Source organism: Urtica dioica, chromosome 6, assembly GCF_054948205.1.
Source record: "Urtica dioica subsp. dioica isolate 48M chromosome 6, U.dioica_male_clone48M_v1_H2, whole genome shotgun sequence".
NCBI lineage: Eukaryota > Viridiplantae > Streptophyta > Magnoliopsida > Rosales > Urticaceae > Urtica > Urtica dioica.
In genome coordinates, this window is record NC_142761.1 from 43,157,565 (window position 1) to 43,174,113 (window position 16,549).

Below are 16,549 nucleotides of genomic sequence, written 5' to 3' on the forward strand. Positions count from 1 at the left end.
TATACAAACCTGAAGTTCACATATACACTCAAGAGTCGCAAAGATCGATAGGGTTTTTTTTTTTTGAAACATCGGCTAGGCTTTTTCTGACTTTCATGAGAATGGAATTGTGTTTGGCCTTTAGTGAGCGGGTTCTAAAAGGATAAAGATGTTCCGGGTCGGCTTTTTGGCTCGAATGGCTTATCCTAATGCCTACGTCATCTCAACAAGATCGGATTATACTCAATTTCGCCTCGATCAAAGATTGGAGTGAGTTCTAGTGCGTTGTCGGGTTCCTTTTCAAACAATTGGTTGGGTCTTTCCTAAGGGCTCCTAAGTTCCGAGACATGCAAAATTCGGGTCGAACATGGTATTGCCAACTCAAGCTTTCTTTCACACATAGTAGTTCGTGGGTACCCTTAGTCTAACGCTTAGGACAACGATGTCATAAACAAGCACATATCAATGTTGATGTACGCACCCAAACACACCAAGTTCTACCTAAAACAACCCTAATATGTACAAATGATACCCCCGCAAAGCAAGAAAACACCCCCCCCCCCCAAACTTAAAAGAAGATATGGTCCCCAATGTCGATCGTCATATATAAGGGAGAATAGAAACGTACCTCGCGGGGGTGGCCGAAAGCCCCTACTCGTCTCCGCCTTCCGGCGGTGGTTGTGGATAATTGTACGGGTACCACGGCGGAATTTGAGCGTACGGAGTCATGAATTCCGGAGGGAACGCTGGGTACATCGGCATGTCGGGGCTGGACTCGGCTGGCGCGTCGGGTGGTGGCATATAGGATTGGCGAGCCGTCCACGTGTCGTACACATCGCGTTGAAACCCGGCGTAGTTGACGCTCCGTTGGCCGAACTCGTTGAGGAACCCTCCGATTGCATTGTGCCCGGCTCCGACAGCTTGCACATCGTGGTGGAGACTTTGGACCTCATGTCGGAGACTTTCGTAGTTTTGATCAAGACTTTGGTAATCTCGACGAAGGCTTCGTAATTCTGGTCGAGGTTGTGATAATCGCGCCGGAGGTCCAATACATGAGTGTCGAGGCGTGTCATCATCGCTATCATCTCCTCATATGACCCTTGGTGCCCCTGAGAAGACTCACCCCTATCTCCTTGAGCGTCGCCTTGCTCCTCTTGGTTTTGATGTGGAGGTTCCTCATCATGATCACAATCGGTGTCGTAATCGGATCCCAACTCCACTATGCGCTCGGGAATATTGATGAACCCACTTCCGCTCGGGTGAGCTTCGCCGTGATGCCATTGGTCGAGACCGAGGATGTAGTCGGCCACGATCGCCTTCCCGAGAGGTTGTAAGTCCTCGGTGGCTGTGAGTTTGGCTCCCGCTTTCATGCACATGGCGGTGATGAGGCCACCGTGACCAAGGAGTACGCTCGTGGTTCGGCTCGCACAAAACACCAAGCGGTCATGGATGACCTTGCCGATGTTGATTGGTCGGTTATGTGCGACGCAATCGAGCAAGGCCAAGCGCTCCATATTCACTTGGTGCGGCCGCGCATTCGGTAGGATGGTAGCGCTTATAAAGTATTGCCACGCCTTGGCATATCGGTTGAGCGCGGTGATCGAGAGGTATTCCGGCTCCCACTGAAGTCGAATGGACTTCTTGCGAGCGTATTTCGCACCCGGCCGCGCAAGTGTGTTTTTCCACGCGTCCCACTTTGGCTCCAAAAGCATCGGGGAGTAATCGTCTTCCGCTGGTATGAGCGCTCCGAGGAATTTGTTGATCGCGGCCGGCGATATGTCCACATTCTTGCCTCGGACCTTCACGATGTTATTGGTTGTCATCGAGAGGTTAGCGTAAAATTCTCGAACGAGCCGCGTTGTCGCTCGCGTCTCAATATTCACCAACTTCTCCCATTTTCCGCTCTGGATTTGCCGGAGCATGTTTCCACATCGTCCATCCACTTCAAGTCGCTTTTCGGGTATGAAACCCACATTGGCAATCATGTCCCACGTCTTGGGAGCACCTTCGATGAGGCGGGCCGGGCGAGGAAGCGCGGGGGCCGGCCGGGCGAGGAAGCGCGGGAGGAACTTCGCGGGTGCGCTTCGAAGTTTTCCGGGAGAAGTACACCACCTAAAAAGAACACCCAAACACACACGTAATGAGTAAAATTCCGGTGCACACATAGCCGTGTCGTGTTTGAGTTAAACCCCCAAACTTGTCACATTGCATATAATCTCATGACCTATACTTGAAAAAACTCTTTTTAGAGCTCATTCTCTTTTAAAACGTTACATGTATCAACTCAATCTCTCTCGGGCCTTTTATCGAACACTTAATGGGTGTGCCAAAATTTCAAAGGAACCCATGAATTTGACCGCACATGGACACACCCACTTTGTTTTCATCATAACAACACTCTAATAAACTCCAAACAATCAATTAAATCATCATAAAACACATAAATTTCGGAGATAAGAGAGTGTACCTTGTTCATGTTGAGATAATGATGAAGAACAATTAAAACTCAACCAAATTCCTCACACAAATAGGAGATTGCACACGATTATAGTGGATTTTTTTAGGAAAAGAGTGTTAGGGTGGTGAAATTTTCAGAGAGAAAGAGGAAAAAGAGAGAAAATGAGGTTTTAGGGTTAGAAAACTCGAAATTTGGGGGTTTAAAACACTTACCTGGGTGGTTTGACCCGTTCTCGCGGCGCGACCCAGATCCTCGCGCCGCGAGGAGCCCAAAATCCTGTAACCCGATTCTTCACCGGTTCTCCTCGCGGTCTTTGTCGCGGTGTCCTCGCGGCGCGAGGTATTCGTTTTTTTTTTTGTTTTTTTGTTTTTTTTTTTGGTGTTTTTTTTTTGGTGTTTTTTTGTGTGACAAAGTCTGAGAAATCAAAAACATAAGACACGTGAAAACAATCCATACAAAATTAACTACGAAAAATCAATCAAAACAAAATGCAACGAAAGAAAAACACGGGTTGCCTCCCGAGAAGCGCTTTAGTTTACGTCAATAGCTTGACGGGATATCGTATGGTCATGGAATGGTAGTGATGAAGGTGACTGCCTTCTCGTTTTCGAACACACCTCCAAAGTATGGTTTCACCCTGTGACCGGTGACTTTGAATTGCTCTCCTTTCTGATTTATTAACTCCACCCACCCATGTGGGTATACGCTGACGATCTCGAACGGCCCTGACCACCTCGACTTCAGTTTTCCCGGAAAGAGCTTCAGTCTTGAATTGTAAAGGAGGACTTGTTGACCTGGATTTAGCTCTTTACGGACGATGTGCTTGTCGTGCCACGCCTTAGTCTTCTCCTTGTATATCTTGGTGTTTTCGTATGCTTCACGACGGAGCTCGTCGAGTGCATTCAGTTGGAGCAATCGTTGCTGTCCCGAGGCCTTGTAGTCGAAATTAAGCTTCTTCATTGCCCATAATGCCTTGTGCTTGAGTTTGACCGGCAAGTGGCACGCTTTCCCATAGATGAGGTGGTACGGAGACATGCCAATGGGCGTCTTGAAGGCCGTGCGATAGGCCCAGAGAGCGTCTTCGAGCTTGGCCGACCAATCCTTGAGTGAGGCTCCCACCGTCTTCTCCAAGATTTGCTTGATTTCTCGATTAGAGACCTCCTCTTGACCGTTGGCTTGGGGATGATACGCCAACGTTCTCCGGTGGTTGATGCTATATTTGGCAAGGAGTGCGTCGAATTGCCGGTTGCAGAAGTGTGCACCTCTGTCGCTAATGATGGCCCGTGGCGTGCCGAATCGAGTGAAAATGCTCTTCAAGAATTTCAGGACCACCTTGCTATCGCTCGTCGGTGTAGCTTTTGCCTCGACCCATTTCGATACATAGTCCACCGCGAGGAGATTGTATTGATTTCCGTAGGAGGACGGAAATGGGCCCATGAAGTCGATCCCCCAAACATCGAACGGCTCGATCTCTAATATGTTCGTGAGTGGCATCTCATTGCGGTTAGAGATGTTACCTGTTCGTTGGCATCGATCACAGGCAATGATGAAGTCACGGCTGTCCTTGAAGAGCGTCGGCCAATAGAAGCCGCTTTGAAGAACTTTCGCTGCCGTGCGGTTTGGGCCGAAGTGGCCTCCACACTCGAGTCCATGACAATGTCGTAGGACTGACTCCATTTCGTCCTCAGGAACACATCTTCTCACGACTAGGTCTGCACATTGCCGATAGAGAATCGGCTCCTCCCAGTAATACCTCCGGACCTCCGAGAGAAATTTCCGCTTCTGGTACGTCTTGAGGTCGGTAGGCACCACCTTGCCTACGAGGTAATTCACGATGTCGGCATACCATGGGAGGACGGCTTGATGGACGGCCAAACGCTTTTCGTCGGGGAAATCATCGTTGATAAGTGCCGTCTTGTCTGGAACGTGCTCGAGTGTCTCCAGTCTCGATAGGTGATCAGCTACGAGGTTCTCTGTGCCCTTCTTGTCTTTGACCTCGATGTCGAACTCTTGGAGGAGAAGGACCCAACGGATTAGGCGGGGTTTGGCGTCCTTCTTCTCCATGAGGTATCTGATGGCCGCGTGGTCGGTGTAGACAATCACCTTGTTGCCGATGATGTAGGGTCTGAACTTGTCGAATGCGAACACCACTGCTAGAAGCTCCTTCTCCGTCGTCGTGTAGTTCACTTGGGCTTCGTTAAGAGTCCGGCTCGCATAGTAAATCGCGTGGAAAGCCTTGTCTTTACGCTGCCCAAGGACTGCACCCACCGCATGGTCGCTAGCGTCGCTCATGATCTCGAACGGGAGACTCCAGTCTGGGGTGGTGATGATCGGGGCGGTGCTGAGTCTCTGCTTGAGGGTGTTGAAGGCCTCTAAGCACTCGGTGGAGAAGGAGAACTTGGTGTCTTTCTCGAGTAGTCCGCATAATGGCTTCGTTATTTTGGAGAAGTCCTTGATGAAGCGCCTATAGAAGCCGGCATGCCCCAGGAAACTTCTCACTCCCTTGACCGAAGTTGACGGTGGTAGTTTTTCGATTGTGGAAATTTTCGCCCGGTCCACCTCTAATCCGTCCTTCGAGACTCTATGGCCTAGCACGATGCCCTCCTGTACCATGAAATGGCACTTCTCCCAGTTAAGCACGAGGTTGGTTTCTTCACACATGTTAAGCACCTGAGACAAATTCTCCAAACATTGATCAAATGTAGGGCCAAATACAGAAAAATCGTCCATAAAAACCTCAATTGTTTTCTCCACCATGTCGGAGAAAATGGCCATCATACATCTTTGGAATGTAGCTGGTGTGTTACATAGCCCAAACGGCATTCGCTTGAAGGCGAAAGTGCCATAAGGGCATGTAAAGGTGGTCTTCTCCTGATCCTCTGGTGCGATCGTGATCTGGTTATACCCTGAATAACCATCAAGAAAACAATAATACATGTGCCCTGCGAGACGGTCGAGCATCTGATCGATGAAGGGGAGTGGGAAGTGGTCTTTGCGCGTGGCGTTGTTGAGCTTGCGGTAGTCCATGCAGATTCTGTACCCGGTCATCGTCCGAGTGGAAATGAGCTCGTTGTTGTCGTTTCTCACCACCGTCATTCCGCCTTTCTTCGGAACGCATTGCACTGGACTCACCCATGCGCTGTCGGAGATCGGGTAAATGACCCCGACGTCGAGCCATTTCAGGATCTCTTTCCTGACGACCTCCTTCATCGCCGGATTGAGGCGTCTTTGGTGCTCCACCGAGGGACGATGCCCGTCCTCCAAGAGTTTGCGGTGCACGCAATAGGAGGGGCTGATCCCTTTTATGTCCGAGAGTGTCCACCCGATCGCTCCCTTGTGCTTGCGTAGCGCCACGAGCAGCTTTTCTTCTTCTCCCTTGGTGAGGTGATTCGAGATGATCACCGGAAGGGTTGAGTCTGCGCCTAAGTATGCGTAGCGGAGATGTGCCGGTAATTCATTCAACTCGAGCTTTGGGGGCTGTTGAATGGACGGGGGCACTCGAGGTTAGCTCTCCCCCAAACTCTCGATCGAGTTACGTCGATATGGCATGGCTGCGTTCATGTACTCCACGTGCTCTAAAGCTTCACATTCATCAAACTCGTTAGTGAAATCGATAGAGTTCAGCAAACTTACCTCGAGAGGGTCCTCGGATCGATGAGAGAAGTCGGCGATGATGGAGTTACATACGTCGATCCGAAAGACATCGTCGCTCGCCCTTGGGTATTTTATGGCGTAGAACACGTTGAACACCACTTCTTCATTTTGCACCCTCAATTTTAGCTCTCCTTTATGGACGTCGATGAGAGCTCCTCATGTGGCAAGGAATGGCCGCCCTAGGATAATTGGGACGTCGCGGTCTTCCTCCATGTCGAGCACCACGAAGTCGGCGAGGAAGATGAACTTGTCAACCTTGACCAAGAGATCCTCGATCACTCCTCGTGGGTATACGATGGACCTGTCCGCCATCTGGAGCGTGATTCGGGTCGGCTTCACTTCTCCGATGCCGAGCTTCTTGAAAAATGAGTACGGCATCAGGTTGATGCTCGCTCCCAGGTCGCATAGTGCTCGCTCAAAGAAGGTGTTCCCGATAGCACACGGGACGGTGAAACTCCCTGGATCCTTCATCTTCACTGGTAACTTCCTCTGAATGATGGCGGAGCACTCTTCGGTGAGGGTGATCGTGCTGCAGTCCTCTATTTTCCTCTTTTTCGAGAGGATTTCCTTCAGGAACTTGGCATACGTCGGCATCTGCTCAAGAGCGTCAGCAAACGGGATATTTATCTGAAGCTGCTTGAATACCTCGAGGAACTTGCTGAATTGGTGGTCGAGTTTCCCTTCTTTCTGCCTCTGAGGAAACGGCAGTTTAGGCGTGCTTGTTGGGGCTGGGGCATTCGCCGGAGGTGGTGTGGCTTGGGGCATCGATACGGGGGACTCGTCTTTCTCCACCTTCTCTTTCTTCTTGCCGGAGTTGTCAATCACATGTCCGCTTCTGAGTGTAATGGCATTGACTTGTGACCTGGGGTTGATGTCGGTGTTGCTCGGAAGCGTTCCCTGAGGTCGTGAGTTAACCGCGGTCGACAGTTGCCCCATCTGCGTCTCAAGATTTCGGATCTGCGCCGATTGGTTCGAGAGAGACGTCTTCGTTTCGTGCATGAACTCGGTGGTGGAGTTTATGAAGGCGGTTGTTGACGTGGCCAAGTTGGCGATGAGCTCCTCTAGGTTGTCTCGCCCTTGTACGCCCGAAATGGAGGAGGCTGGTATGGCGGTGGTCGGGGCTGATTCTGTGGTGGACGAGGCTGGGCTTGAGGCGCGGGTTGCATCGGCATGTTGTTTTGGGGACCTCTCCATCCCCCATTCTGGTAGTTGTTCCTTGGGCCTTGATTGTAGTTGTTTTGGGGCGGCCTGTTCACTACAACAAATACAGTTTTTCGGTGCGGATGATTTTTGGGTGCGACTTTTTGCACCTAAAAGTCGCACCAAAATTACTTTCGGGTGCGACTTTTCGCACCCAAATGTCACTAAAGTCGCACAAAAAATTTCGCTGATTTTTTTAAATTTGGGTGCGAAAAGTCGCACCCAAAAGTTTATCATACCTTTGGGTGCGACAAAGTCGCACCCAAAAGTCCAAAACATACCTGTGGGTGCGACAAAAGTCCAAAACATTTGGTCTAAAAATTTAGCGGGATTTTGTTCCCTCTTATTTGTTTGTTTTTTTAGGGATTCCCTCTTATTTGTTTTCACCAAAGAATCGGGAAAGGAAAAAAGAAAGAAGAAAAGAATAGAAATAGAGAAAGGGAAAAAGAGAGATCGAGAGAATGAGAGAGAGAGAGAGAGAGAGAGAGAGAGCCGAGAGAAGAGTATCGGCCGATGGAGACCGAGAGACCGAGAGAGAGGAAGAGAGCGAGGGAGTGAGCCCGCGGAGGAAGAGCGAGGCCGACAGCCACCGAGACCGGGCCACTGGACGCGCGCGTGGGCTGAGAAGAAGCGAGCGCCGCCACGAGCCGCTGAGCACGCCGCCCACGAGGAGACGCCGGAGAGCGAGAAAAGTAACGTCCGGGAGTTGATTTCGCGAGCAAGGAAGGAGATTTCATTCTCAGCCAAGAATTTCGAAAGTTAGGGTTGAGAGTTTGATTTGGGGGTTTTGATTTCGGAGTGAAATCTGAGGTTTTGGCTTGGTTGTGATGTTCATTGAGCTCGATTTTGATGGTTATGACTTGAATTTGTCCTTTGATTTCAGATTTCTTGGATGGGTTAAATTTTTGGACGAATTTGGTTGATTTTGGTCACTTGGCCGTGTGGTTCATTGTGTAAGTTCTTATATTCGAATTATGACTTGAATCTGATGTTGTGCGATAAATTTTAAGGCCCACTTGCTTGAGTTCAGCAACTTCCCTTTTTTACTTATCTTCACATGATGCTAATCCAACTGTGTAATTTCAGTTTGTTGTTGCTTAGTTAGATTTGGTTGAGTTGATTAAGTTTTCTAATAAAAAGAAGTGCTGATTTTCTTGGTAATAGGTATAGTTTTTCGAGTAAAAAACAGTTCTGTGTAGTCCATTTGTCTTACTTGCATGCCTTGTTGTGTCATTCTCTGTTTGTACCCCCTCTCAACTTCTTGTGCGATCTCGAGAGAGATTTGCATTGATTTATTACGATTTTGACTATGGATATAAACTTCTTTTTGTTAAGAACATGGCTTCATGGTAAGAATTCCCATTAAATGCTTTGCGTTCTTTTAGTGATTTCTCTATCCTTGTACTGAAATGAATTATCATATACCGCAGGGACAAGATTGTTATATCTGCAAGAAAACTTGACACCGTGCTAAAGACTGTCCAGATAAGTACAAAAGCATATCAGCAACATCAAAGATATGTCTGAAGTGTGGAGACAGCGGTCATGATATGTTTTCATGTCGAAGTGATTATGACCTTGAAGATCTTAAGGTTGTTAGGATATGTTTTATGTGATATTTAATGTTTATATAATTTGACTTTTGTTTCTCACTGTGCACTTCATCTATGGGATCTTAAGCAGGAAATATGATGTTATGTGTGCAAGAAGCTTGGACATTTATGCTGCGCTAATTATGTGGATTCTTGCCCAAAACAAGTTTCTTGTTACAGATGTGGTCAAATGGGACATACTGGCTTGGTAAGTAATGCATAATGTGGTCATGATAATGACTTTTTCTTCCTAGGACGAGGCCTCTAGCATATGACAAATGATTAATAGTTTTATTTTTGTTACTGAATTTGTTTTGAAGATGATTGCTCGGATTTCATATTAGCTATCTTTTCAAGCTTTCTTTTTGCTTGCAGTGTCGTATATTTTGGACACACTAATGTCCATCTTGATTATTGTGAACGAATTTAGCTTCCTGTATGCATTTATGGTTTTGCATTTTACAAATTGTTATTTCGCAAACTCTTTTTTTTATACAGTCATGTTCAAGGAAAAGAGCGGGAGAAGCTTTAAATATGGATCAAGTTAGTTCTTGTTTTAAGTGTGGCGAAGAAGGTCATTTTTCTCAGGAGTGCACCAAAAGTACTTCAAAGGTATGTGTTAATAGGATCATCTGCCCGGTATATTGGGAAAATGTATGTACCCTCGTAAGAATTTTGAGTTCTGTTTTGTTGATTTCACTCATCGATCATATAGCTGAAAATCTGAGAAAAAAAAAAGTCGAAAAAAATGGTTGTTGTGTTGCTTGCAATTTGACATGGAAAACAAACAGGAATAATATTTCTTAAGCCTTCTCTTCTCAATGCAGATGAATAATGTTTCCTATATTTGGTGGGTCTATTTTAATATTTCCAAGCATCAAATCTTCAACGAACTTATTATTCAGTCACTTTCCAAACAGGAAAAATAGCGGCTAGCAGCGGACACGCGGCCTGGATAAGCAGCAAAGAATCAAGAAGCCGAGTTTTCGAGTTGCGTGGTCGCAGCGACGCGGTTGTTGTCGGAGGAAACACCGTGCGAAGGGATGGTAAGTAAATTTTTTTTTTTTTTTTAAATTCGTTATATTATATATGTTTGTGTGGTCATTGGTGGTGTTGGATTTAGATCCGAGGCTGACGGCTAGGCACGGAGGCGGGCATATGCCGATGCGGATAGTGATGAGTTAGAGCCTGGATCTTCCTGAGGAAGCGAAGCTGTGGGACATGTCCGAGGCTCCCACCATAGTGGCGACTCAGAGGGGAGCGCGGAGGAGCTTCCAGAAGCTTCTCGCCTCGAAAGGAGTCGAAGTGGTCGTTAAAGTTATGAGAGACTTGGTTAATAGAGGAGTGAGCCGAGTTTATCATTCTGTGTATTATGGACCATTTAGGTATAATTTTTATTTTTCAATTAAGCAATTCAATATAACAAGTTTCATTCAGCCTTTTATTTTTAATTGCTTAATTTCTTATAACAGGTTTCATTAAATTAAATCAAGTAATGTCATTTAATTGCATTTTATTTTATAAATAAATTAAGAATCAAAGTCACTTTCAAATCAGATGACAACTAAATCACAGTTAACAATTACATTTTTCAAAGATTTAAAGTCACTTTATAATAGAGCGACGTCTAAAGCACTATTTTTTTCCCCAAAACTAACTATCGGGTGCGACTTTTGACTATCGGGTGCGACTTTGTCGCACCCAATGCTCTTTTACCCGCCTTTTCCACGGATTTTGGTGACATTTTAGGTGCGACTTTAGGTGCGGAAAGTCGCACCGAAATGTTGCAACCGAAAGTCAAGACTTTTTGGTGCGACTTTTCGCACCCAAGACTTTTAGGTGCGAACTTTCGGGTGCGGAAATGTCGCACCCAAAGTCGCACCTAAAGATATCTTTGGGTGCGAAAATTGACTTTTGGGTGCGAAAAAAGTCGCACCCAAAGGTCTATTTTGTACTAGTGGTTGTTGATGAAGTTGGCTTGCTGGCCGTTGTCCCCATAAGTGCACTCGTCATTATTGTGCTGCCCGTTGCACCAGAAACAGACTTCAGGGGTGTGCACGGCTTGAACGGAGGCCTTCTGTCCCTGGACTGACTTTGTGAGATCCGCCACCTGTGCTGCCAGTGCCTTCATCAGCTTCATCTCGGGAGTGACTGGCATATTCTTCAAGATGCGCCGCTCGGACGGGCATTGGTCGTTGTTGTAAGCCAGCTCCTCGAGAATGCTGTGAGCTTCCTCCTCTGTCTTCTGAAAGAACGACCCTCTCGCGGCCGTGTTGACTAGGGTGCGAGACGATGGTGAGAGGCCGCCATAGAAAATCTGCACCATCATCCACCCTTGAATGCCATGATTGGGACACCTCCTCTCTAACTCCTTGAAGCGCCCCCATGCTTCAAACAGTGACTCCCCGTCGTATTGGGCGAACGAATGGATCTCGTTGCGTCTCTTGTGCATCTTCTCGAACGGGAAGAACTTTGAGATGAATTTGATGCGCAAGTCGGCCCACGAGGTGATGGAACCCGGCGGGAGGGAGTTTAGCCACGTCTTGGCTCGGTCCCGTAGTGAAAACGGGAAGAGGCGGAGGCGAATGGCTTCGTCGGACACGTTGTGGAGCTTGAACGTGTTTGCGATCTCGACGAAGTTCATCAAATGGTCTTGCGGGTCTTCGGCAGGTGATCCAGAGAATTGATTCGCTTGGACCATGTGAATTATTCCGGTCTTGATCTTGAAATTCTGGTTACCCGCAAGAGCCGGGAGAGTGATTGCCGATTGCGCAGCGTCGGCTGGTGGTAACCCATATTGGAATAGGGTCTTTGGCTCTTCGTTCGCTGCGTCGTTCGCTTTATCTCCCATTGCTCGTTCCTTTGACTGCTTTCTGTTTGTCTTGCAGAATTTTTCGATCTCAAGATTTAGTGGAACGAGGTTTGATGTTCCCTCACTCCGCATGCACCTTCAAAACAGAGAAAATGACACGCCAAGTTAGGAAACGTGTAACGAAATCAAATGGCAAGGTAAATTATTTTTCGACGCTATCGTAAAAAGTCCCCGGCAACGGCGCCAAAAACTTGTTGCGATATTTTTATAACTAGCACGCAAGTGGACGTATCGAACAAGTAATAGTGTTACGTAAGTAACGGATAGCGATCCCACAGAGACTAGTTACTATAGCGACGTTAAACAACCTAAAGCAAATTGATTTCACAGATTTGTTGATGGATGCGTTTATAAAACTAGCAAATGAATTAACGTAAAAATAAAAGAGAAACAAACACGAGATAACAAGCAAAGAAAACTACGGGGTTACGATTTCACCAGGTAACACAGCATCGGGGTTTCAGGAACGAACAATTACAACTATTCCTATGTAAGCTAATCTCATTCTCTCATTAATATTCCCTAGCCTCTCTCGAGTGATCTAGCGAACCTATGCAATTATCGGATTACTTATCTTCTCGGCCTCTAATCCTATTAAAACAACCACATGCACTAAACGCGAGAATTCTAACGATTACACACTCGTCTAAGCCGTCAAGCAACCTAAAACAATGTGATGAGTGAAAAAGGGCACGAATTTTTACTCTCTCTCGAGCAGCTAAAAACTCCAATTAAACAATTCTAAAGGTGATCAAGCTAAAGAATGCATTAAGAACACTTCCACACAAGCAAACATATTCATGAAACAGTTAATAACTAATCAAACCCTAACGAAACCCCTAAGCTATATCTAACCCCGACTACATCGTAACCCCGCTAAAGACTTAGCCTCTAACGGTGTTCATGACCATGATCAACACAAGGAGAGTGATTAAAAGCAATAAAACTAGCATAGAATGACGAAGAGATCTCATGATTATAACGAGAAAGGAATTCAAGAACACAATAGTAAATTAAGAGCAGAAAATAAATAGAAGGAAGAAGAAAAACTATTAATGGAGTTCCGGCTGATCGGATTTTGTCAATTCCGTTGATAAGCTTTCTCTCTGTTGCAAAAGCTCTCCAAAACAATAATAAAATAAAGCGTAACCTAAAAATAGAGGCTGAGTTATGTTTTATAGTGGTTTAGGTCGAAGTACAATTTTGGACTGATCTGGGCCTTAAAAAACGATCCAACGGCTAGGATTAAGTCAAAATTCGACTTTATTTTCGTCAGGATTCGTCGTCTCGCGGCGTGCCATCCATCCTCGCGGCGCGAGGCTTCCGTCTTCGTACGTCGCGGCGCGAGATCACAGCGAGGCGCACCGCGAGAAGCTCCTGGAACTTTTTGTGCTCGTGAAAATTCGGAGGTCGCGGCGCGAGGTCTTCAGGTCGCGGCGCGAGAATTCGTGATCACTGAGGTCGCGCCGCGAGGTCTTGCCCACCAGCCTCCAAATCTTCATTTTCTTCATTTTGACTCCAAATTCGTCGCTTTTACTTCTGTTCCATCGATATGTGACCCGACAGCTACTTTTTATCTATGTTGACCCGAAATTCACTATAACCACACTAAAACCATCAAAAACACTTGAGAACGCGCTAAATCCAAGTCAAATGAGAGCGGATTCGTACGTAAAATACGCACTCATCAGAACACCGGAAAAACACGCTGTTTTTTGTCTTTCATGCAATGGACGATATGGTTGAGCTCGTCCAGACACCATGAAGACTCGGCATAGTTCTCTGAGAACACAATTACCGCGATCGCCGATGCCTCGATCGCTTCCAAAAGCACAGGCGAGATCTCGTCTCCTTTCTTGAGGTCCTCCTCGTCTATGAACGCTTTTATTCCTTTTTCACACAAAGCATCGTAAAGAAAGCTGGTAAAGCCCCATCGTGTGTCCTCTCCACGAAAACTGACGAACACGTCGTACTTTTTTACAGAGCTACTCGAAGAAGCCATACGGGAACGATTACTAATATCTACCGTTTTTTTTTTTAATCTGAAATGGCTAAACGATCATCAAAATAGATAGAGGAAAAAAAAATGATTAGACTGACTTCGTCGGTGTGGCTAGTTTTATTTGAGAATATTCTCATAACTTGCTCTGCTAATCAAAGAGAAAGTCAACACAAAAACATCAGCGCCTCTGTACGTAGCTCAGAGGCCTACTATAGTCTTCTTGACCTTCAATACAAAAAATTAAAAAAAATCAGAAAATCAAGAAGTCTAATTTTTTTTTTCTTATTTTTTTATGTGGAAATGAGAAATAAATGGCTGTCTCACCAGCGGTGTCCCATAAGCCCAAGTTGACAATACTTCCATCCACAGCCACATTTGGCACTGAAATTGTCAAATACCGTTGGTACATAATCCTAGGAAAACTTGATAAAGCAAGTTTGATAAAGCATGTGATTTGAAAACCAAACCATGTTTTGGTTCCCTTAGGAAAGCCAAGCATCTCACCATGTAAAAAGTCCAAATTACCCTTAAATGAATTTTTTTTTCAAAATCAATCATTCACTCACTCACTCCCCTTCCCTTTCCTTCCCTCACGTGTGGTTTTTCAATTCTGAAACAAAAAAAAACGCACAGCACTCTCTCCCATACCTTCCCTTTTCAATTCAAAACCCAAAAAAAAAAAAAAAAACCGAGCCCTTCCCGTCCCAAACCCCCACGCACGGCCAACCTCCACGCACGGCAAACCCCCACGCACGAATGGGTAAGTTTTGATCCCTAATTCGACGATATTTTGTAAGAGATTTGTTTGATTTCCTGAAAAAAAAAGAGTTTGAGTTCGTCATGTTGGATCTGGAAAAAAGTTCGAAATTGTTGTCTGTAATTTCGAACTTTATAGCTGTTATTTCGATTGCATTTCGAAGGTTACGATGCCCACGCCCTAATTCGTTTAAACTCAAATTTTTTGAGCCTTCTATGTAGTTAAACAGTTGAGAGAAGAAAAATAGGTAAGTTTCGATCCCTAATTCGATGATATTTTGTAAGAGAGATGTTTGATTTCCTGAGAAAAAGAGTTTGAGTTCGTCATGTTGGATCCAGAAAAAAGTTCGAAATTGTTGTCTGTAATTTCGAAGTTTATAGCTGTTATTTCGATTTCATTTCGAACTTTTTAACTTGAAAGTGTTGTCTGTAATTTCGAAGTTTATAGCTGTTATTTCGATTTCATTTCGAACTTTTTAACTTGAAAGTGTTGTCTGTAATTTCGAAGTTTATAGCTGTTATTTCGATTTTATTTCGAACTTTTTAACTTGAAATTGTTGTCTGTAGTTTCGAAGTTTATAGCTGTTATTTCGATTTCATTTCGAACTTTTTAACTTGAAATTGTTGTCTGTAGTTTCGAAGTTTATAGCTGTTATTTCGATTTCATTTCGAACTTTTTAACTAGAAATTGTTGTCTGTAGTTTCGAAGTTTATAGCTGTTATTTCGATTTCATTTCGAACTTTTTAACTTGTACAGATTTGACTTCTAATGTATACTTTTTAACTTCTTAACAGGTTCAAACGTTAATATATGTTGTTTATTTGATGGTACTTGGGTGAACAAAGGTACAAAATGGGAATATACTAATGAATCGCGATTCGAACTGCGTGCACTCGCGAAAGACATATCTTGGGCGAAGCTATTAATCGCTATGTACGAAGCTTTTTGTGTCGATGAGTCGTTATACGATTTGAAACTTGAAGCTGCGTATGTTTGGGCTGGAAGACCAATGCCTCCTCTCATTTTGGCATCAGACGCTAGTGTGACGTCATTTATGTTAGAGAATTCTGGTCACTCCAAGCTGAGGATTTCCTTGTGCGTAACACCCGTGAAAAGAAACATTGTTGATGCAGCTCTCAGTACAACTCTAAGAAGGGCAGTATCACCAACCCCAAATTCTCAGGTAGCATGCTTAGGTATTAGCGTCGAGGTGAATGATTTTCAGGCGCCATGCGATGAAGAAGGTGATGAGGAAGATAAGGATGATGATGATGAGGAAGATGAGGGTGGCGATGATGAGGAAGATTTTGATGCAAGAGGATTCTATTGCGAGGATGATCCGGTTGTGAATGATAATGATATTCCTATGTCAGAGCCAGTACCGGCGACGCCTCAGAAGAAGTCGAAATTATGGGATGCACATGTTTCAATTCCCGATTTGGAGGAAAATGTAAGTACGCCTTCATCCACTGGCAGTTCTTCGGACATATGTGTTGGGCAAATTTTTTAGAACAAGTTTGATTTGAAAACTAAAGTTGCCATGCTTTCCATGAGAAAGAGCTTTCAGTATAGGGTCTTCGAAACAAGCAAGAGTCGGTGGGTAGTCAAGTGCAAAGCTGGTGATTGTACTTGGAAATTGAGAGGGAATAAACTACCAAACAGTGATATGTTCGAAGTGAGTGTGTATGTTTCTGCACATACTTGTTCGATTGATGCCCTTGCTAGTGGCCAACTTCAAGCTGCACCATGGATTGTAGGACATGTTATCAAGCATAAGTATAGTCTTCAATCGACATCATATACACCAAGGAATATCATAGAAGATGTACGAAAGGAGTATGGGATAAATTTGAGTTACGAGAAGGCTTGGAGATGCAAGGAGACGGCAATTGGGTACATAAGGGGTACAATTGATGAGTCATACAAGCGGTTACCTGCTTACTTCTACGCATTAGAACAAAAAAATCCAGGTTCGGTTACTGACCTTTTCTTGACTCTGGAAGTCGATTTCGGTACTGTTTTTGGGCCCTTGGAG

The 16,549-nt window shown here is 45.2% G+C and overlaps 1 protein-coding gene and 1 long non-coding RNA gene across 2 annotated transcripts; one reads left to right on the top strand and one right to left on the bottom strand.

The window, feature by feature from the left end:
* The first annotated feature begins 8,725 nt into the window (after positions 1-8,725).
* LOC149394387 (uncharacterized) lies at positions 8,726-9,495 on the top strand. The gene is made up of 3 exons (XR_016299694.1): positions 8,726-8,883; positions 8,975-9,091; positions 9,382-9,495. It is a non-coding gene; the product is annotated as an uncharacterized LOC149394387 (long non-coding RNA).
* Positions 9,496-13,442: 3,947 nt separating this feature from the next.
* On the bottom strand, positions 13,443-13,757 carry LOC149394388 (toll/interleukin-1 receptor-like protein). The gene has a single exon (XM_089618332.1). It carries the CDS (start codon positions 13,755-13,757, stop codon positions 13,443-13,445), a length of 315 nt encoding a protein of 104 aa, XP_089474458.1.
* Positions 13,758-16,549: the final 2,792 nt, after the last annotated feature.

What these genes read in the sequence shown, in the direction of transcription:
- LOC149394388 (XM_089618332.1), bottom strand. Translation starts at nt 13,757, where the DNA reads ATGGCTTCTTCGAGTAGCTCTGTAAAAAAGTACGACGTGTTCGTCAGT.